Source organism: Zingiber officinale, chromosome 7B, assembly GCF_018446385.1.
Source record: "Zingiber officinale cultivar Zhangliang chromosome 7B, Zo_v1.1, whole genome shotgun sequence".
Lineage (NCBI taxonomy): Eukaryota > Viridiplantae > Streptophyta > Magnoliopsida > Zingiberales > Zingiberaceae > Zingiber > Zingiber officinale.
The window spans coordinates 61,708,793-61,731,319 of NC_055999.1; the positions used below are offsets into that span (position 1 = coordinate 61,708,793).

The 22,527-nt window shown below is 38.8% G+C and overlaps 1 protein-coding gene across 3 annotated transcripts; it reads left to right on the top strand.

The window, feature by feature from the left end:
* The first annotated feature begins 2,512 nt into the window (after positions 1–2,512).
* Positions 2,513–14,888, top strand: LOC122005843 (pentatricopeptide repeat-containing protein At4g39530-like). Of its 3 annotated transcripts, none has more exons than XM_042561066.1 (6): positions 2,513–2,747; positions 4,110–4,176; positions 4,283–6,876; positions 7,030–7,124; positions 7,236–7,304; positions 14,747–14,888. In XM_042561066.1, the coding sequence occupies exons 2-3, from the start codon at positions 4,164–4,166 to the stop codon at positions 6,730–6,732; spliced, it is 2,463 nt and encodes an 820-aa protein (XP_042417000.1). In that variant the 5' UTR covers positions 2,513–2,747; positions 4,110–4,163; the 3' UTR covers positions 6,733–6,876; positions 7,030–7,124; positions 7,236–7,304; positions 14,747–14,888. The 3 variants fall into 3 exon arrangements, with proteins under 3 accessions (XP_042417000.1, XP_042417001.1, XP_042416999.1); XM_042561067.1 differs by lacking the exon at positions 14,747–14,888 and adding an exon at positions 7,405–7,671; XM_042561065.1 differs by lacking the exon at positions 14,747–14,888 and adding an exon at positions 7,408–7,671.
* Positions 14,889–22,527: the final 7,639 nt, after the last annotated feature.

Here is a 22,527-nt window from a genome sequence, read left to right on the forward strand (position 1 = left end):
GAGAGTCTAGGACACTTAGCGCGAGAGCTTTGCTCACTTATAACTCGGCCGAACAGTGTGAGAGTCTAGGACACTTGGTGCGAGAACTTTGCTTGCTTATAACTCAGCCGAATGGCAAAAGAGTTTGCGACATTTGACGCGAGAGCTTAGCTCCCTTATAACTCGACCGAACGATACGAGAGTTTGGGACACTTGGCGTAAGAGCTTTGCTCGCTTATAACTTGACCGAACGGGGAAAGAGTCTGGGACATTTGGGGTGAGAGCTTAGCTAACTTATAACTCGCCCAAGCGGAGCGAGTGTCTGGGACACTTGGCGCAAGAGCTTTGCTCGCTTATAACTCAGTCGAGCGGCGCGAGAGTTTGGGACACTTAATCCGAAAGCTTAACTAGCTTATAACTTGGTTGAACGATGTGAGAGTTTGAGACACTTAGTAATTTTTCATTTAAATTTTCCTGCATTCATAGAACAAATATTTTTACAATTTACATAAATTCAACGCAAACTTACTACCTAGCCCGATAGGGCTGTAGATGATTTGTACTCCATGGTCGGTCCAGATTCCTTCTATTTTCATCTTGCAGATAATAAGATATAGAGCTCAGATTCTGTATCACTTTATATGGTCCACCCCATGGAGCTTCTAACTTGCTGACATCGCCGACTAATTTGATTCTCTTCCCTACTGAGTCGCCGACTTGGAAAGATTTTGGAATAACCCTCTTGTTGTAATTTTTCTTATTTTTAGCCACTCGAGCGTTTATCAACATCTCTAACTCTTCTTAGGTTAGCGTTATGGTGGTGAGCCGTCCAACATCCTCCATCTTCAAGTCTCTAATGTAGGTGGAGTTCCCACAGATGACGTCAAATATAATCTTGTTCAAAATTGGTGAAGGTAGTGAGCTAGGACGTGGCTCTGCTATTGACTCAACGAAGACTCTGTGATGTCCTGCAACACGAGGAGAATTAGTGTTGGGCCAGAAAAGGGGTCTCCGGCATTGACCCTCCGACGCTCAAGTCAGTGCTCGATCTAAGAGAAAAAAGTAGTGAATTGTAGTGAATAGCGTGTGCAAATAAGAATCATCGCCTACCTCCGCCTGCAGATGAAGACTCCTTTCATACTGTGTCTATTGTGTTGTGCACACATCTTAAAGCATTAACACATTTTCCAAAGCTTTCCTAAGAAAGGACAGGTCATAAAGTGACTCTGACATTTTTCCTTAAATGAACTCGCAAATCATTGTGAGTTGACAGGTTGGAAGTTTCTAAAGGACGATTTGCCAGCGAGATATTCTCTGTCATTTCCATTACAAACTTCTAGAAGAGTATGATATGACATGTAAGTGGGCCCCGTTGTAGGCCAATGGATCACCACTCAATCGGGGATATCGCCAGCTTAGTCGTATAGAGAGCAGCTACTGACTTGTTCTTCGTTCAATTTTCATGTTGTCGGAGAGGTGCCCAATGTCCACTCGGCCAGTTCGAATGATAAGGACGGTGGACCGGATAACTTAGTATTTGACTCCCAACTTCATCTACAAGTTACGGAGGACGACCGATCGGACGGTCTGGTTAACCCTTCACGTCCGACCGACATGGGATCCCACTCGGCCAAACCTACTTTATCTGTAGTCTTCAGGTCCGTCCGACTCTATGACTCTGTAATTTTGATCATTTAACTTTAATCTCTATATTAATTGATCTTTGTTACTTTGATTATTTTTTTGGGGTCATCTTTATGACTGTATCAACTATATTATTCTAAATTATTTTATTTGTTATTGATACTGATATTGGCATCTGTTTTTTTTCCATTATTTATTTTTCCCCTCATTTTTATATAATTTTAATTGTAATAAAAAATCTTTTTGTTTTTTTAATCATTGTTTGGGTGTCGTCTCAAAATAATGATTGGTATCCAATAATTTGAAGGCACAGTCTACGCCGGCATATTTGGATTCAGAGCATCGAACAATGCCGGTCCATCTCCACTGCTGGATTGGTCAAATCGTGGGATCCACGTAGACTTTTTCTAGTCTAGGCCAAGCCTTTGTGGCGGTTAAGATTTAAGTCCAAGTGATTAAAGAAAGAATTGTTGACTCATAATCTGTTAAAAAAAGGGGTTATGACAAAAAAAAAAAAAAAAAAAAAAAAAAACTAAAATATAAAGATTTTACACGCAAATGGCTAAAATTTTGACGTTTCTAAAATATTCTTCTCAATTTCTTGAGTTTAATGTAGTGTACAATTTTAACTTGTCTCCTAAAATAAGTTTTTTTTTAAAGAAAAAGCACCTCTTATTTTTACACTCCATTTAAAAATAAAATATCAAAAAAGTTATCCTTTTTTAGTTCTAATATTAAATATTAGAATAAAAACATATATTTTTTAAAAATCATCCTTTTAATTTTCGTTAAAAAATTAATGAGAGCTATTTTTTTTTATGTGAATCCCCGGTATCGAAATCAAATTTTGAACCGGTTAGTCGCGATTGATCGACTCGAACCGGTATCAAATCGGCCCGTGACCTAGTGACCTGATTCGTACTGTCCGTTCGCGGCCTCGGCACTTCCTCGTCCGCGCACGCCAGCGTCCGCCGCCGCAGGAATCGTAAGCTGCTCTTCCGTTCGTACGGTCCGCGCCGCCGCCGCTATTGCTCACTGTCTTGACGCGACCGCCGCACACGGTCCACCGGGCTTCGTCAGTGCACCGGAGGCCTTCCGCCACCACTCCCTCTAATCACCAAAAGGTATCTTATTGCTCTGAGTTATTCGTGTTATTCGGTAAATTTGTGGGCTCGTTTCTCTAGGGTTCGAGTATCCTAAGTTGAATGCAATTATCATATTCTTAGAATTTGTTTGAAATTGTTGGTGGAGTCACGAAAGCACAGTCTCTGTTTAGTGTCACGAGCTCTTCTCTATGATATTGTGATTGGAATTTGCAGTGACAAACTATTCTGGCTCTTAATTTGAGTGAATATTATCTTCCTTTTTATCTTTAGTTTCTGTTTGTCTTTTTTTCTTTGATCAAATGACCAAAAGAAGTCAAGTATGATTCCACATACATGGACGCCATGATCTTCTGACATGAATGATATAGGATTGACTAACGTACTTCAAAACATGGGTAGAGTTCATAATTTTGTATCACTGATTTAGGAGATCATTATGTTTATTTTCCTTTGATGTAAGAATAGCCTCCTGGAATCCTTATTGAAACTTTGGGCACTGTAATTGTGAAGTCATTATATGTATGAACTTTAGGGTCTAATACTTAGACTAGAAAGAAGCAATACGGCAAGTTGATGATTGAGTTTATTTAGTTCAGATAACATTCTTAGTGTTATGGAGATAAAATGCTATGACCAAGGCTATCAATTCAGATTTATAAATTTGGATATATCTGAAAAACAAAAGCTTATTAAAGAGAAAAATTGCATACCAAAATAGGATGCAAAAATTTTACATTCAATAACATCTTACTTCACTGCAAGATTTGCAAGTACCTGCCTTGTGCTATCAATAGCAAAAATCTACAATTTATTATGTGTTTTCTTAAGGTAGCACTTGAGCATAAGATATTTCTACAATCTACAACCGAATGTTTTATTTTTTTGTTATGTATGTTCTTCACTTTTGCCTATGATATAGTTATTTTTTTGGTCCGTTTTTTTTCTTGCACATATAATTTTGTTAACTGTACAATATATTGCAATATTATTTATGCACGACTTATATTAGCCCGTTGGATTTTTTCATTTTTATTTTGGTTACATTTGTTTGGTGCCCTATCAGGGGAAAGATCCTACCACCTCAACTGGTCTCTCATTTGTTTATGTTTCAGCTTACATTTGAATCATACCATATGATAGGCCAATCTGTTATAGTTTGAGCGTGGAGGTTTTCTTGTTTTAGATCTTTTTTAGGGTTTGTCGATATCGTTTTTTTTGTAATATCTCATATAATTAAATATAATTCTTTTAATATTCTTATTCATAAGGTCAATTTGTAATACAAATTGTATGTAGATCATTACTTGGTCTGCTTTAGACAACTATGCTATGTATTTAAATTAGCTGCCATATTAAAGAGTTGCATTTGGGTATTGACAGATGGTTGTCATGTGAAGATGGATCTTTACTGGTTATTAGCTTCAACTGTAATTTATGGCTATAAAAGGTATATGTAACCAAGTCCAAATACTTGGAACCTTGCTTCTCTAGAATTATATAAGAGATTATACTTCTATATCTTTTCTCCTCTCATATATTCTTGATGTATGCAGCTTCTTTACAAAACTTCAACTCCATTTCACATAACCCCTTTCTGAAAGCCCAAACTCTTGCAAATTTGTTGCAGCTGTGCAACTGCAATCATAGCCACCATCACCACCTCCAACCCATCCATGCCCAATTTATTGTCAGCGGATTCAATTCTGACCTATTCCTGAGTAATCTTCTTCTCAATGGCTACTCAAAATCTGGTCACCTTCGATACGCTCGACGACTGTTTGACAGAATGCCTGCTACCAATTTGATCTCTTGGTCATCAATGATTTCCATGTATGCTCAGCATGATCAAGGGGGAGAAGCTATTTCTCTCTTTCGCTTTTTCTGTAGGTCCTCCTTTCAGTGTCCCAATGAGTTCATACTTGCAAGTGTCTTGCGTGCTTGTGTCCAGTTGCGCATGCTCAATTTTGCTCGCCAAGTTCACAATCTCATTGCAAAGACTGGTTTTTCTGTTGATGTTTATGTGGGTACTTCATTGATAAATGCATATGCAAAGGCTGGGAGCATGGATGAGGCAATGTTAATATTTAAGGAGCTCCCAGTGAGAAATTCTGTAACCTGGACGGCAGTCATCACAGGATACTCCCAGATAGGAAGAAGTTGGGTGTCATTAGAGTTATTTGATGAAATGAGGAAGTACAGAATTCAACCTGACAGATTTGTTCTTTCAAGTGTCATTAGTGCTTGCTCCGATGTAGATTTTCTCAAAGGTGGAAGGCAAATCCATGGCTACCTATATAGGAGTGGGGCCGAGATGGACATTTCAATTAACAATGTTCTCATTGACCTCTATTGCAAATGTTGCAGAATACAAATTGCACGAAGACAATTTGACTCAATGAATGACAGAAATCTTGTCTCTTGGACCACAATGATTGCAGGGTATATGCAAAATTCATTGGATTCTAATGCAATCAATCTGTTTTCAGAAATGACTCAACTTGGATGGAAGGCTGATGGGTTTGCTTGCACAAGTGTTCTCAATTCTTCTGGGTCTTTGGTTGCCTTACATCAAGGGAAGCAAGTGCATGGGTATGTAATCAAGGCTAATTTGGACTGTGATGAGTATGTTAAGAATGGACTTCTTGATATGTATGCCAAATGCAATTCACTGGACTATGCAAGAAATGTTTTTGATTGCATGACTGAATATAATGTGATCTCTTATAATGCGATGATTGAAGGATATGCTAGACATGAGAAGCTTGTCGAGGCAGTTATTCTATTCAATAGGATGAGATCAAGATCAGTGAATCCAAGTCTTTTGACATTTGTGAGCCTCCTCGGTGTATCAGCTTCACTTTTGGCTGTAGACTTGAGCAAACAAATTCATGGCCTTATGATCAAAGATGGAACAGCACTGGACTTATTTGCAGGTAGTGCCCTAGTTGATGTTTACTCCAAATGCTCATTTGTGGATGATGCAAGAGCTGTTTTTGAAAAGATGGAGGATAGGGATCTTGTGGTGTGGAATGCCATGATTTATGGATACACTCAGAATGGGCAAGGGGAAGAGGCTCTCAAGCTCTTCCACCAACTCCAAGTTTCTGGTTTGATACCGACGGAGTATACTTTTGTTGCTCTCATCATTGTTGCTAGTAATCTTGCTAGTCTGTTCCATGGGTTACAATATCATACCATGATCATTAAGACAGGAGTTGACTTTGATCCTCATGTTTTGAATGCCTTGATTGATATGTATGCAAAATGCGGTTGTATCAATGAGGCCTGGGCATTATTTGCTTCCACTCCTGGGAGAGATGTCGTGTGTTGGAACTCAATGATATCAAGATACGCCCAACATGGACATGCAAATGATGCCCTAAAACTTTTCCAGATGATGATACAAGAGGAAATCATACCAAACTATGTAACATTTGTCGGCGTGCTATCGGCATGTGTCCATGCAGGTCTTGTTGAGGAAGGATTGCATCATTTTCATTCTATGGAAGACATATATGGGATTGTACCAGGGAACGAACATTATGCTTCGGTGGTTAGTCTTTTGGGAAAAGCGGGGAAAGTGCACGAAGCAAGAGAATTTATCGAGAAAATGCCAATTGAACCAGCCGCAGTTATTTGGAGGAGCTTACTCAGCGCATGCCAAGTATTTGGTGATGTAGAATTAGCGAAGTATGCGGCCGAAATGGCAATATCAGCTAATCCCAAACACAGTGGACCTTACGTGTTACTGTCAAATATTTTTGCTTCGAAGGGAATGTGGACTGATGTAGAGGAAGTTAGGAAGGAAATGGAACATTGTTTAGCAACAAAGGAACCTGGATACAGTTGGATTGAAGTGATGAAGGAGATTCACGTTTTCATTGCGAGAGGTAGAGAACATAAGCAAGCGGATCTGATCTACTCCATACTCGATGGGCTAACAAAACTCATTAATGATGTTGGATATGCCTCTGATATTACCCTACTGTCGACCTATGATTGATTGAGAAGTACCAAAGACAATTATACATCATGTGGTGAAAATGATACTATAACTTTGTTGAGATGTTTACCACACTGCCTGTTTTACAAGAAAATTTCACTCTTCCTGTCCTTTTGCTGCAAGGAAGCTGAGTAAATAACAGAGGTAGAACATTCTGTGACGGGAGAGGTTTCTAAATGCCTATTTCAGCGAATGAATTTTCTTTTCCCAATCATAGTGAATTATTATCTTCTTTACCCTGATCAATGAGTATTTGAGGTACATTTAGAACTGAAACATTCCTTCTTTGCATTTCAGGTCTTGTACTGGATATTCATGAATTACCTGAAGACCTTGCTGCCAATTTCCTGTCCAAGCTATTCTGTCAGATCGACAAGGCCTTTTGTTGTCAGGTAGATTGCACTTGGATACATGTGAAGAAGCCTCTTTTCGCTTACTCTCCAAAACTATCTTAATAGGTCTTGCTTTTCTGTGTAATTTTACTTCGTCTTCTCCAATTCCAGGGCTCTGATCTCTGTCCATTGTGGAAGCTGTGTCAACTTCTTGACCATGTAAGGGAGCCTACTTATCAAGTAAGGGAGCCTACTTAACACTCCATTTACCTTAATCTTAGCTACTAGCATTTATCATGCATGGCTGAACTCTTTTTCATCCCTTTCCTTCGGTACAAAGCAGTATAAGCAGCATGTATCGATGCCAGTTCTCCATGGAACATGCTGAGGGCAGAACACCCTCGGTTCTCTTTTTTTGGCCATCCAATTCAGTCAAATTTTATTCAGGTTGTAGATGATTAGTTAATAAAGTGCAGTCATTAACTGCCAGAACTCCTTCACACCCTATCAGATGATAAATTGATGTACGTAGATTATATATATTTTAGGCATTATTTGACGTGTATCTATTTGTATTTTATAAGTATATTTTATGTTTATTGTATCTTATTTCGTTATTATGCCATATTTCTATTCCTTTTATTTGGAGATCTACTCTTTTCTTATTTTCATTTACAGAACGTGTTTTGGAGCGAACATGAAGTGAAAACGCACATAGAAGCAACTTTGAAAGAGCGTAACAGGGGTCGTGCCAAAAGGCACGACTATATGCTCCTCCAGAAAGAACCACAGGTAGGTTGTGCCCTAGACGCATGATCATGCCTAGTTTCTAGAGCAAAATAGGGGTAGGTCGTGCCCATTTCCAGAGAGCATTCAAGGTCGGATGTGTCAACCGGCCCAATAGTGCCTTCCCTTCGAGAAGGACACGACCCGACCGTGCCCCCCACTTTCTAGGTAACCACATGGCCCGACCGTGCCAAGGGACATAGCCATGCCTGCCACGCCCTAAGGGAGTCCCTGCCCGAAAAATGGGCAGCATCTTTCCCCTTATGACAACATATGAAATCTAGATATATAGTCACATATCTGTACAAGTATAATAAATTACATCCCACATGACTATAATAAAAAACAATCATACATTTTAATATACAAACCACACGTCTGAGTTAACAACCACACAATTGTTTACGCAATCCACATGGTTAGAATATAAAACATAATAATAAGCAGCTTATATGGTTGGAAACAAATAAATACAGCGGAAGACATAAGAAAAACTCATAAATCAAAAACGACAAACTGCTAGCTGGCTAGACTTTATATAAAAACCATCAGAAACGACAAAAATAGCCACAAGGTTAAACATCAAGTCCATGTCAAAATTATTACAATGCCAAGTACATAAAAATCCAAAGAAATGCAAGAAAGCAAAGACCGTCCTTAGATGTGATGTGGGATTGCCAAACATGATACTCCAAACGACTTTGCAACGTTTATATGTTGCCTAAAAAACATAAAACATACAAAAGGACGGTGAGTTTGGGTGACTCAGCAGATAATGGACAAGATAGTGCATGATTAATATAAAATATGAAGATCAAGTTATACAGTTTCAATAGGAAAATAAGAATATGATCATAAATGATATACTCAATGCACATAATCATAACTGACATAATGAATGTACATTCCTAATCTGGATCTAACACGCACGGTATAGTGATCAGTAAACTCACTAGGAATCACCAACAGATCTGCTCGTAACACCTGAGTAACATAACTGACAATATATACATGTATGAAGCATGACAACCATATGCAACAATCATATTTCAATTAAATGCGGATATATCTCTAAAAGTGATTGAATGGGTAGGACTGTGACGACTGTTCGTATCTCCAGTTACCACTACATATGAATGACCGTGATGGGCAAGATGGAAAGTAGCTATTTAACTACATAACAACGATGAGGCCTGTACAACTCCAACTACCATTACTCAGAATGTCGGAGCGGGCACAATATGACAAGCTCCACTCCAAGCTACCACTCTCCCTCAATGGTCGAATGGGCAGCTAAAAATGATCGACAACTCTCTCAACTACAAGGGAGACTTTGGTTGTCAGCATGTAGTGCAATGATGGACATAATATAAATAATCATGATACCAATGTAATCATCATCAATGCAACAACCTAATTAACATAGGTATATCCAGTACATGATCTGTCTATTACCTAAGTGTATAGTATGAATAGATCTCACAGGTGTCTACTAAACAACACATAGAGTAAGTAGCAACACCAATATTACATACCACACACGTATGCACACTACAACGTAAGTATAATCATCATAATATCTCCAATAATCATACTAGTCATGTGTGCTCACCCAAATAGGTATAATTGACATGCATCCTCTGCTAGTACACACCAGACACGTGTACACACACAACATATGTATAATCAACATGTTTCCGCTGGTAGTACACACTAGACACGTATGCACACACAACATACAAATGGACAGTTAACAAGGTAACTCCTATAATACATATCAATCATGTGTACACTGAACATCATATGCATAATCAGCATGTTTATTCAGTCAACATGATATCCCCTATAGTACATACTCTACATGTGTATATACAACAGAATATAGATATCCAAAGTCAAGACTCTATATGAAATAACTAGATCATCTCTAAGGTTAAACAGATAAGTATCAAGTAGGATAAAAACAAAAAACAACCTAATCCATCAATCAAGACAATCATACACTAAGTTCAATGAATTAAATAGGCCAAGAAAGAAGTACTCGCCTCAATATAACTCGTGTTTGAGAGAAGTTAGATACAATCATGTGTATTTTAAAAACTCTATTTTTTCTTACAAAAATGAGTACGCAGTGGAAAAGTTAGAAACAGAACAGTACCACGAAGTTGGAGCGGTCGAAACGTGAAACGGTTGCGTAAAAGCTTGTTGAAGTGATGTGTTGAGAGCACTGGTAGAGACTCTCTTTTATTGAGCATTGGAGGCGCCTTCAACCCTTAAAATTTTCTCCTAACAAAGCCGCTTCTTATCATTGCCGAGGTCTTCTACATTATCCGATCGAAGGCGCTTTCAAGGCTCTCCTAGGCGTCTTCAGCGCCAAGCTTCAAGGTGCTTTCATCTGCATGGAAGGCACCTCCGTGCCCTTCTGCGCGAGAACTTCGACCAAGCTTCCGAGGTGCCTTCAGTAGCACAAGAGGCGCCTCGAGTACTGTTCACTCGAGATTTCTTATTATTTTTATTCCTACAAAACATGCTAGTTCAACAAGAAAAATATCTAACATGTAAAACAGAGTGAGTACAATTATAAAACAGTAGTATTAATTAGTTTATGTCTTGTCGAGACCATGATTTGGTTTGAATTTTAATTAGTTTTAAATTAATCTTAATTTAAAGTTTTAGTTAAGTATTTAACTTTAATTAAGTTTTAGTTAAGTTTTTAATTAAGGTGAGATTAAGGTGAGCTTATATTTGTTAAAGTTTAACTAAAGTTTTGCTTAAGCTTGGTCGGTTTTAATTAAATTTTAATTTTAATTTTAATTTTAATTTTAAGTTTAAATTTTAATTAAGTTTAAATTTAAATTTTGATTAAGTTTAGCTAGTTTAGAATTTGATTAAACTTCTTGGAGTTACTAATTAAAGTTTTATTTTAAGTTAGATTAAAGTTTTAATTAAGGTTAACTTAAGTTACTAATGTTAGTTTTTAATTTTAATTTTAATTTTTAATTTTTAATTAGGTTTTAATTTTAAGTTTAAGTTTAAGTTTAAGTCTAAGTCTTAATTTTAAGTTAATTTTAATTTTAAGTTTTAAGTTTAATTTAAATTTTAAATTTTATTTTTATTTTTATTTTTATTTTATTTTTATTTTTATTTTTATTTTCATTTTTAAGTTTAAGTTTAATTTTAATTTTAATTTTAATTTTAATTTTATTGGTCTAATCATCTCACTAGTCTAAGTTTTCAAATAAAGGTATCCTATTGTTTTGTAAGATAAATTAAGTTAGATTTTTAGGGGTTAGTTTAAGTTGTGTTAGATTCAAGTTTAACTTTGGGTTAATCAAGAAGATATTCTTTGAATAAATTTCTAGGTTGTGGTGAGTCACATGGACATCATTAGAGTAACCACGTGCTTTGAGATTTTTCAAATGGTCCTGTCTAAAGAACTTAATACAAAACTTTGGTCTAACCAGTTTAAATTGATAAAAGGTAGCATCGGTTAGTTTCATTAAGTCAAATGCATTAGGTCTAACTACTATCATCCCAAACTTTTCTAATACTGTTTGTCAAATTAAATTAGTCCACAATTTATCTAGTCCTAATTACCCTTACTGGATAAGATATTGTTTTGGAGGTGTCAACTAGTTTAGTGTCTCCTCCTGAATTATTAAACTTGAGTTTGTTTCATGTTTTTGGTTTATGTTGATAGTTGTAATAAACTTGATTATAGCTTGAGTTTAGATTGAATTTGTAGTTATTTGATTTAAATTTAGATTTTAGGTTTGAATTTGAATTAGTAGGTTTAAATTTTATTTTTGGGTTTGAGTTTGAATTGTTTAGTTTATTTTGATTTTGTTTTAGATAGTGAATTTCTTTTTTAGGTATATAATATTGATTGAGTCCTACTTAGACAAACTTTTGGAACTCAAGGCTTTGGTTTGGTTTGGTTTTTGTTTTGATTGAAAAATGATGTAAATATTTTATTTGAGTTATTTTTATATCCGAGTCCGGATTTGTTATAGACAACTCTTTGTGATCTAAGTATAAGATCTAGGTTTTTGGATATTGTTGTAAATTTTTCAAGTAAACTTTTAAAGTTTACAACTTTAGATTTTAAGGTTGAGTTTTCTTCTTCCAATTTAGCAACTTGAGTTGAATTTTCAGATTGACTTGATTTAGTTGTTGAGTTTGATTTAAGTTGTTCCTTGAGTTCTATAATTTTTTTACTAAGTTTATTTATTTGATTTTCAGAAGAAGATAACTTTTTATGCAAGCATGGAATAATTTTAAAGATTTTTTTACATAAAAGAGATTGTACCTCATTGGAACCTTTGGAAATGAGTACAAACTCATGACTTGACTTGTATTTTGACTCGTCGTCTTGTTCTGAATTGCTTTTTGATTTTGGTCTGGTTGCCATCAGTGTAAGATCGTTGTGTTGTTTCGATTCGTTGTTGTCCAATTCTTCGGCAGACGACTCATCACAGGTTGTTATGAGTGCCTTTTTTTCTTAAGGTTCTTGGGTTTATCTTCCTTGATATTTGGACACTCATGCTTGTAGTGACCCTTTTTGTTGCATCCGAAGTAGGTGATGCTTGACTTGTTGACGTTGGGCTTAATCATCTTTTGAAGGTCCTTTATGCTAAAGTCCTTCTTGGTGAACATTCTCCTTACTATGTTCACCAATTGCTCTTATGTATCTGAGTCAGATTCAGATTATGCCTTTTGCTTGGTTTTGTTCTTTGTAGACCCTGCAAGGAATGATATACCTTTTTTGGTCTTTTGGGAGTTAATATGTTCGTGTAGCTCTAGTTCACAAAATAGTGTTGGTGTAATTTGCATCAATGGTCTAACTCAGGTTTTGATGAATGACAAATAAGTTAAGTTAGATGTCATTGTAATCTAATGCATTTACGGAGCGTGCAGGGATTGACGGGTCTAGGAGACTTGACACCAGGATGAAACCCAATTAGATCTGAGAACTCGATAGTTGGTGCGAAGCCCAGATAGGTCAAAAGGCCGACCTAATATTTGGCAGGAAGTCTAGTTGGATCCGCGGGGTCTGACAGTTGGCCGAAACCAGTTGGGTATACGGACTTGACAACTAGCGAGAAGACTTGGTGGGTCGAGAGACTAGTCAATAAACTGCAAGTTGGTAAGTGAAGGTAAGTTACTAGAGAAGAGACTTTCGGTGAGGACGAGTCCAAGTTTGGACTTTAGGCGATAGTCCATTTTAGATTCATTTTGAATCCCTAAACTAAGATCTTGACTAGTTTATGGTCATGGAAGGGCATATGTAACACCCGTAAATTTTCTTTCCTCCAAAAGAGCAAAAAGAAATAGAAGAAGAGAAAATAGATAGATTCATTTTGAATCCCTAAACTAAAATCTTGACTAGTTTATGGTCATGGAAGGACAGATGTAACACCCGTAAATTTTCTTTCCTCCAAAAGAGTAAAAAGAAATAGAAGAAGAGAAAATAGATAGATTCGTTTTGAATCCCTAAACTAAGATCTTGACTAGTTTATGGTCATGGAAGGACAGATGTAATACCTGTAAATTTCCTTTCCTCCAAAAGAACAAAAAGAAATAAATAAATAAATATATATATATATATATATATATATATATATATATATATATATATATATATATATATATATATATAGTTTAAGTAGCCATTAGGGTGGTGGTAAAACATCACATTGGAAATAGGAAACTATTCATTATATGTTGATTATGAATGAAGAGATGTTTCAAATTCCACTTAGTATAAAAGGGAAAGAGAAGAAAACCTAACTTTTCATTTCCTCTTCTCCTCCCTAGCCGAAATCTCCTCTTCCCTCTTCTTAGTTTTCGGCCAAGAACCCTAGGGTTCCGAGGTTCTAAGTTCTTCAAGAGGAGAATCTAAGAGGAGAGTTTTCACAAGGATTAGTACGCGCGGGAAGGGTGACTTGGAGATTAAGGCGTACAAGAGAGGATTGTCTTCCCTACACCCTATAATAGTAAGATCTAGCGAAAGGATGTAAGTACGACTCACCTGCAGTATAAGTTTTTTCGATGATGCATGTTGTGATATGCTTTTATGCATGTTAAAGAAGATACATATTGTGTTATGTTTTATGCATGTTAAAGAAGATACATGTTATGATATATAAGATGCCCTCTGAAGTTTTGGGATTAAGAGCATGTTTAGAGTATCTTGAATTGCTTCCCATAAAGTTTTGAGGCTAAGAAGCATATTCAAAGTGCCCTAAAGTGCTTCCCTATAAGTGTGGGGGATTAAGCGCACATAAGGTGCTTGTTTAAATGACAAGTAAGTGCAAGTATAAGAAAGCGATATGTAAAAGAAAGTATTTTACTTTAAAGTGACATGTACTGGACACAAGGTTCATGGGTGAGCTCCTAGATCGCCCCTAGGCCCTTAGATTGTCTAGTAGTACCTTGATAGGTTCGGGATTAGCTACCTCGGATCTTATTAAGGATGCGCGCAAAGTGGTACAATGCCGGGCCCAAGCAAGTTTATTATTATTTTCACTAGTTACGTAATATAAAGTTTTCAAATTTCGTTGTTTGTCTTAGTAGAAGCCTTCTTAAGTTTGAAAACTTGAGTTATGAAGTGTAGCATGGATGAGCTCTATAGTATAACAAGACTTATGTTTCAATTACATGTTTACATTGCTAGCATTATTTTAAGTTGATGTTTTGCATGATAAATCTATTTAAAAATGCGTGTCATGTACATATTTCTGAATTATGCGTTTTAGCGTGAATTATTGTCAAGTGCGAGTTTTGTGTTTTTCCCAAGTAATTTTGAAAAGCCTATTCTTGTTTTAATAAATGTTTTGTAAGTAGATGATACTTACTAAACATTCGCTTATAATTTGCATTTCCTTATACTGCAGATAAAGGTAAATGAAAGCTCGAGTAGGAGGAGGCAGCAGGAGCGGTGATTTGTGTGTGTGTGACGGAACAATGGAAGGAGATCTGGGAACTTGTGATTGTTTGGAATATGTTAGAACTGGTGCTAAAGTATTTTATTCTCTCCGCTCTACATGAAATGCTATCATTAGTTGCTTAGGATGAATTTATCAATTTGGCAGTAATTAGAGTGACAAAGATAAGTATAAAGGGGAGAACAACCCCTTTTTTGTAGAGTAGGGTGTGATCCCCACATGGCCCGTGTGGATTCACACGACCTCGGACCTCTTCCTCTCGGCCAAGGTGACATGGTTGTGTGGATTCACACGGTCGTGCACCTCTCCCTCTCGACCAAGGTGACACGACTGTGTGGATTCACACGGCTGTGCATCTCTCTCTCTCGATCAGGGTGGCACGACCGTGTGGATTCACACGGTCGTGCACCTCTCCCTCTCGGCCAAGGTGACACGACCGTGTGGATTCACACGACTGTGCATCTCTCTCTCTCTCGATCAGGGTGGCACGATCGTGTGGATTCACACGGTCGTGCACCTTTTCCTCTTGGCTAAGGTGATACGACCATGTGGATTCACACGGTCGTGCACCTCTTTCTCTCGGCCAAGGTGGCACGACCATGTGACCCTCACACGGTCGTGCACTGCTAAGGTGACACGGCCGGTCATCTCCACACGGTCAGGTACCGCTCCTTCTCGGGTAAGGCTACACAGTCGGTCAGGGCCACACGACCCAGACCCGCTAGAAGCTCTAGACTCCCTTCCAGCTCTGTTTGGTTCTAAGTCACGTTCTATCAGTCAAAACAAGTTTAAAGTAGACCTCGGGACTGAGCAGTATATAATAAGTAAGAATGTCAAAATTTAGATAAGAAAAAGAGTAATGTCTGCCCTGTAAGGTAAGGATAGAAGGGTGGGGTGCTACATTTTGGTATCAGAGCAAAGTTCCATCCTTCTGCCACACACATCAAGTATTGATCCTGCAGCTTTCAAGTAAGAAAGTACCTTCTCATAACTTTTATGCATTCTATTTCTGTTATGATTAGAATTGTTTGTAAAACTAAGCATGCTTATGCATGAAAGTATTAAGGGCAGCAAGTAAGAATGATGATGGGCTGACATATGTCTCACTGGTTGGTTTATGAATATGTAGATGGCCAGAGGACGGCCGGCTAGACAGCCGAGAGTTAATGAACCTCAACCAGAGACGAATGACTCTGCACCATCGCCCAACCTTTTAGAAGTAGTAACTCAGCTGCAGAGACAATTGGCAGAACAACAGCAAGTTATAGCCACTCTGACTGCTGATGTGTGTAAATATTATGATGGTTTATGCATGCTTTTACGCACATTCGCTTGCTTTATACGTGCGAATTCTTTGTATGATTACCTTTTTTTATCATGTATTCATCATATATAATCTTTTGTACGGATATATGCTCTTTGTTTGATTTTGTGTTGACAGGGATAAATTTCGGAGCGAAAACAGCATTTGTCGATGCACCGGAGTGAACCAGAGAACACGGCCGTGCAAACCTTGCACGACCGTGTGGCCAAACAGAAGGGAATATATGCACAGTCGTGCAACCCTTGCACTGCCGTGCAGCCAAACCAGAGGTGAAGCAGATCACGACCGTGCAACCCTGCACGACCGTGTAACCCTGCACGACCGTGCACCCCATGACCGAGGCCAAATAGCACACGGCCGTGCAACCCTGCACGACCGTGTCTCCAGGAACCGAGCCCCAGCATTACACGGCCGTGCCAATTGGCACGACCGTTCAGCGCATCCAGAGCCCAGTTAGGGCACGACCGTGCCATCCTTGTACGGTCGTGCCGCCGTGCCGTGCCCTAGCTTATAAAAGGGGTTTTAACCTCTTTTCTCGAGGGAGAGAGCTGGGAGGCGAGCGATGAAGAGGAGATTCATTCTGGTGTCGTTCCACGTCGTCCAGGACATCGATCCAGCGACTTTCCATCACCACCTCAACTCCTGAAACAAAGGATTGGATCCGGAGATCACTCATCGTCATTGGATAAGCATATTTCTTCTTTCTCTCTTCGTTTTTGAGGATTGTATGTTTAGTTTCACTATGTCTTCGAGTTCCTCTCTAGCGTCTATAGGGTAGAGTCTTTGTTCTAGGACGAGGGAGTAATTGTGGATAGGTTTGATGTAAAACTCATATCATGTTTATATTCATTGGATGATTTTGCTTGCTTTGTTTTAATTCCTCGATTTCTTTGTCGTGTTGATTGATTGTGCAGGAATTGCCAACCTCGTAGAGAGAATACCTTAGATCGTACTCCTGAGGGGTCCTAGTGACAGGGGTAATCCGTTCACGGATATCTAGGGTACTTCCTCGAAAGTAGAGGCGACTCCTTCGCAAGGAAGTAAGAGACCAAACCTAGCTTCTTATTTCTATCCTTGATAACATCAGTAAGAGTCGTATCCTTGCGATCTATCGAGGCGCCCTCGTGACAGGGGTTAATCGTGACAGGATTTCGTAGGGATTGCCTCTGTCTGGTGCTTAAAGATAGTTGCTTAGGCTTCCGGCGAATGCATGCCAAAGGACAATGAGTATAGGATAATATGAGAAACATCAAGACCACCACAATGAAACCGAACTTCTAGAGCTCTTCATTAACCAGGTTGATTTCCTCTTGTTGCTAATTCTCTTTCTCGCTCTCCGATCTTTTCTCTTAGATTACTTACAACCATCGATAGTGTAGCTAATCCTAAGTATGCCTTAACTAGTGCTTATAACCAGTCCTTGTGGGTTCGACAATCTTTTATATTACTGACGACGAATCCGTGTACTTGCGGAATCGTAACAAGTTTTTGGCGCCGTTGCCGGGGACTGCGTCTATAACATTGGTGATAGTCGTACTAGATTAGACTAGACTTTGTTTTCTTTTCCTTAATCTTTACTTTCGTCTGCATTTAGAGATAAATAATTTTACTCTTGTTTTTTTTACGTTCTGCATTTTATTCAATATATTGTTTTTGCACTCGAAGCTAATCTTGCAGGAAATCCGATTACCCTGCATGTCTGTCTACTTCATGCTCTCGGTCTATTGGGATAGGGCATGATGTTAAAACCCTTAAAGGATTATGGAGCACCAAAGTCTGCTAAAGAGCTGGGACCCATTGTGTTTCCAGAAATCCCGGCGAAGAATTTTATGCTCAGACCATCATTCATCTCTAAAGTGCAGGAAAATCAGTTTGGGGGATTAGATTCAGAGAATCCTTACTTGCATCTCCTAGATTTCCACAGCTATTGCAATACACTGAGAGTTGAGGGAGTTCCGGCTGATTCGATACAACTCAGTTTTTCCATTTAGTCTTAGAAATAATACAAAGATTTGGTTCAATACTCTACCGCCAAGAAGCATCAAGACGTGGGATGAATTGGAGAGAAAATTTCTAAACAGATACTTTCCACCGAAAAGAACTGCTCAGTTGAGAGATCAGATTCTGCACTTCAAGCAACGTGATGAAAAGACATTGCATCAAGCTTGGGATAGGTACCTGTCAATTTTATATCAGTGCTCACATCACAGTGTTGAGAGTTGGTTGGTTCTTCACATATTTTACATTGGACTCTCGTTCCAGAACAAGAGCCTCCTAGACACAGCAGCTGGGGGGCACTCATGAAAAAAAGTTTGGATGAAGCACAAGAAATAATCCATATGGTGGTGTCAAATCTCAGCGAGTGGTCAGGACAAGAAGTGCTAAACTTATCTCTACACCTGATTAAAGCAGAAGAGGATAAGGGGGTGTTGATAGATGAAAATAAATCAGGGCGCATAGAGAGCGAGGCTCAGGCAGAATTAGAGGAGTCCATCCGTATGCATTCCCGATGTGTATAAAAATGTTTCCTTGGTGTGGAGAATGTTAGTTAGAGCCCTAGAACCAATCATTTGATGATTGTATTATTGACTTATTATATCATATTCTTATATAAATAAAGGTATTTATTTTGGTTATTATACTTACTTGTATTGGTGCCAAATAAACTAAGTATAATAGCGTCCTTGAGTAGAAGGTTCTCACCTATATCAATCGGTTAGTTGAACCGATAGTGAGATGATATAGGGAACACTACTCTTAATCATTCCTAGTCGAGTATTAATATTCAGGGACAATGTTAATGCAATAAGACTAGCATGTAAGTCAACTCAATGACTTGATCTCACAAGTCATGGATATAGAGATATCAAGTTGACACATGAATATGCATTGGAGAATGTATACTGAATGACCCGCCATTAGAAAATATCATGGATCGTTATATGAGTGTCATATACTTTCTCATGTGGCTATTAGTATGACTACTAGTCCTTAGACCTGAAGTCACCATGGATCTCTACATAAGGAGTTATGTACTTTGATTTCGTCAAACGTCACTCGTAACTGGGTGGACTATAAAGGCGATTACTGGGTATGTAACGAATTATGCAGAGGGATGTGAGTGATGTAGATGAGATCTATCCCTCCTATATGACGGGAGTGACATCGATATTCTTGATAGAGTGAGACCACGAAGTGCATGACCATGTCTAAATGAGTCAATATGAGATATTGAACTCATTTGATTTAGTGAGTCAACTTGGAGTTCAAGATTTAGATTGATTAGAGGATGACACGGTCTATGCCTCACATTGATCAATCTAGATGTCTAGGATAGAAGGACACTTGTCATATATTGTGAGGAGTCACAATTAGTAGTCACAAGGTGATGTTGGATCTCAATATTCTTGTAACTTGGGTAGTAATGATGTGTTGCTAGATACTGCTCATTACTTATGCTCCTAAATGGGTTTAGGGGCATTGCCAACGTTACAAGAACCTATAGGGTCACACACTAAAGACAATTAGATGGAGATTAGGTTCATATGATGAACCAAGAGGATTAGATTTATTTGATGAATCAAATTGGATTAAGAGTAATCCTAATTGGGCTAATTGAGTTGGACTCGAGTTGATTCATGTTTTCAATGAGTCTAATTTAGATTATGACTCATTGAATCAATTTAATTAAATGAATTAGACTCATTATATTAAATTGGCTTGAATTAAATGGTTGGATTAGATCAACCATGAGAGAGATTAAGTCAAGTTTGACTTGACTTGAGAGGAAGAGGGAAGAGTCAAGTTTGACTTGGCTTTTGCCACCTCATTAGTGAGTTGGCAAGATGTGGACTAATGATGATGCTCCACATCATCATGATTACTTAAGTGTGTGCCACATCATGGAGGTTACAAACCTCCATTCCATTTAATGTGGCCGGCCACATTAATTGTAATGGAGTTACAATTGTGGCCGGCCACACACAAAAATGAATAGATTTCATTTTTTCATTCAAGGCTAATCAACTCTTCTTCCTCCTTAAGCTCTCTCTTCTTGCTCTCCCTCTCCTATCTTGGCCGAACACCCTAGGTGCTAGCACACCTTTGTTTGGTCCTTCTCCACCTAGTGTGTTCGTGTGGATACGTGTAGAGGATTGTCTACGTTGACAATCTTGAGATCCGGCAAGCCGTTGGACTAGCGGGATAGCGAAGGGCATCACATCGAGGGTAATACTCTTATCTAGTGTAGATCTAGAGTTTGTAAACTCGTACTCGTATTTTATTTTATTTTTCTTTGCACGGATCCGGTGGCTGGGGCTTTCGAGGTTTCCGCGACGCGAAAACACGATTTTCGCGGCCCGAAAAACCCAACAGTGGTATCAGAGCCACGTGCAAATACTTGTACGAGTTTATTTTTGATTTTTATAAAAAATATAGCTTCTGTGATTTTCTGTAAGTTTAGGTTTTTTATGATTTTTATGAGTAATTTTCTCGTAGAAGCGAAGCACAAGTGTTTCGGCACTTGTAGGCTTCGGCTACCGGGAAGATTTTTCCAAAACGGCTTGGTTTCGTCCCAAAACTTTTTGGGACAGCTGGCTAAGGCGCTGTAGGATCGCTAAGGAACCCTCGCGATGGTTGAAGCAATCTAGATGCCCTAGGTTTTGATGTTTGGGCAAAGGTTTAAGTTAGGTTTATTGTTGTATTTGATATGCATTGTGAGTGTGCAGGATACAGGTACAACAAGGAAAGTCCAAGGGTGAGTCTTGGCGGTGTAAGTCCAAGCATGTAGTCTTGGCAACGTAAGTCCAAGTGTGATCTTGGCAAAGGAGGAAAGTCCAAGGATGAGTCTTGGCGGTGTAAGTCCAAGCATGTAGTCTTGGCAACGTAAGTCCAAGTGTGACTTGGCAATGGATGAAGTCCCGAAGGCGCGACCTCTTGGCAAAGGAAGACCCGACAACAATGACAAGGCCGATGGAAGCTCCAGAAGGCAAGACGTGGAGGATGGGGAGGCATCCGAGGGACGCAAGGCTGATGGAGGAGGCTAGAAGGCTAGGTCTAGGTTGGTCGGGCGAGAACGAGTGCTGAGTGAATGTACTCGAGGCAAAATCCTAAAATTAGGGTTTACTGCAGCAGCACTGTAGCGGCACTATAGCAGTAATGACTATAGCAGTCAACTGGTCCACTGTAGAGAGCCGTTGAGTGAGCCGTTGGGATGGCACCAGTCGACTGGTGCAAGGACCAGTCGACTGGTAACGGGCAAATCAGCTTACTGATTTGTTCCAAGCTCTATAAGAAGGAGCTTGGGATGGCCGGTCAAGGTGACGAAATTAGACTTGGTTAAAGCCTAATTAGTAGTTACCAAAGTGCTCAAGGATCTCTTGTGTCCAAGTATTCTTGGTTGAAGTTGTGGTGAGGTTTCTCCACCCACAAGGAGCGGTTTGAGCTAGCCGGAGTTTCCGGGGACTAATCCACCGACGGATTGAGGAATCCTCCACCTTACGGACAGCCGTGGAGTAGGAGCATCATCTCCGAACCACGTTACATCGACGTGCATTGGTTTGCTTGTTCTTTTCTTTATCTTTAGCTTTCGTATTCGTAATTTGTATTGTATTATTCCGCTTGCGCACTAACGAATACGTAGGAAGCCATCGATTTGGGTGAGACGCTATTCACCCCCCCTCTAGCGGGCACATCGGTCCCAACAGGGGCGTTGCTCCTGGCCCCGCAAGGGGATTCGTTCCGCGATTGCGCCCGAAAACCGCTAAACGGGACTGCCGGGAATTTTTACTCGTAAAAATTGTAAAAATTGGTATTAAAATTGCAGAAAATTATAGAAAAATACATAATTTAGAATTATGTATAATTTGTGATAGTCATGGCCCAAAAGACCCAATTGGATTGGAATAAATGTGTTGTAATTCATAATACGGCCTGCGTGCCGTGATGTGATGTGCGTGTTGTATTTTTATTCGCGACCTGCGCGTCGTGCCTTTCTCTATTTTATATTCTTGTTGTAAATTAGTTTAGACTCGAATGTAACTCGAGTTTCAAAATTGTAACGTACAAAATTGGAGCGGTGGAAGGTCCACTCGAGACGGAGTTACGAGGAGGGCGCGAGCAACACAAGGCGGTCAAAGGGAGGAGCTTGAGAAGCTGTTGACCCTAGGTTGACCATCCGATCTTCTCATTGGCTTGAGAAAATCGTAGTAGGACCATGACTAATCACGAATTAATTTAATTAATTGCTTGTGTATATGTGATGCATGATTAAGTAATTAATTAGTGTCTAACGATTAGATTAGATCTAAGTCGTGCACATGATGCACCGCACCCTTCGATTAGATTAGATCTATCGAGTATATGATACGCATCATCGTTTAGATTAGATCTAAATCACGTCAACTCT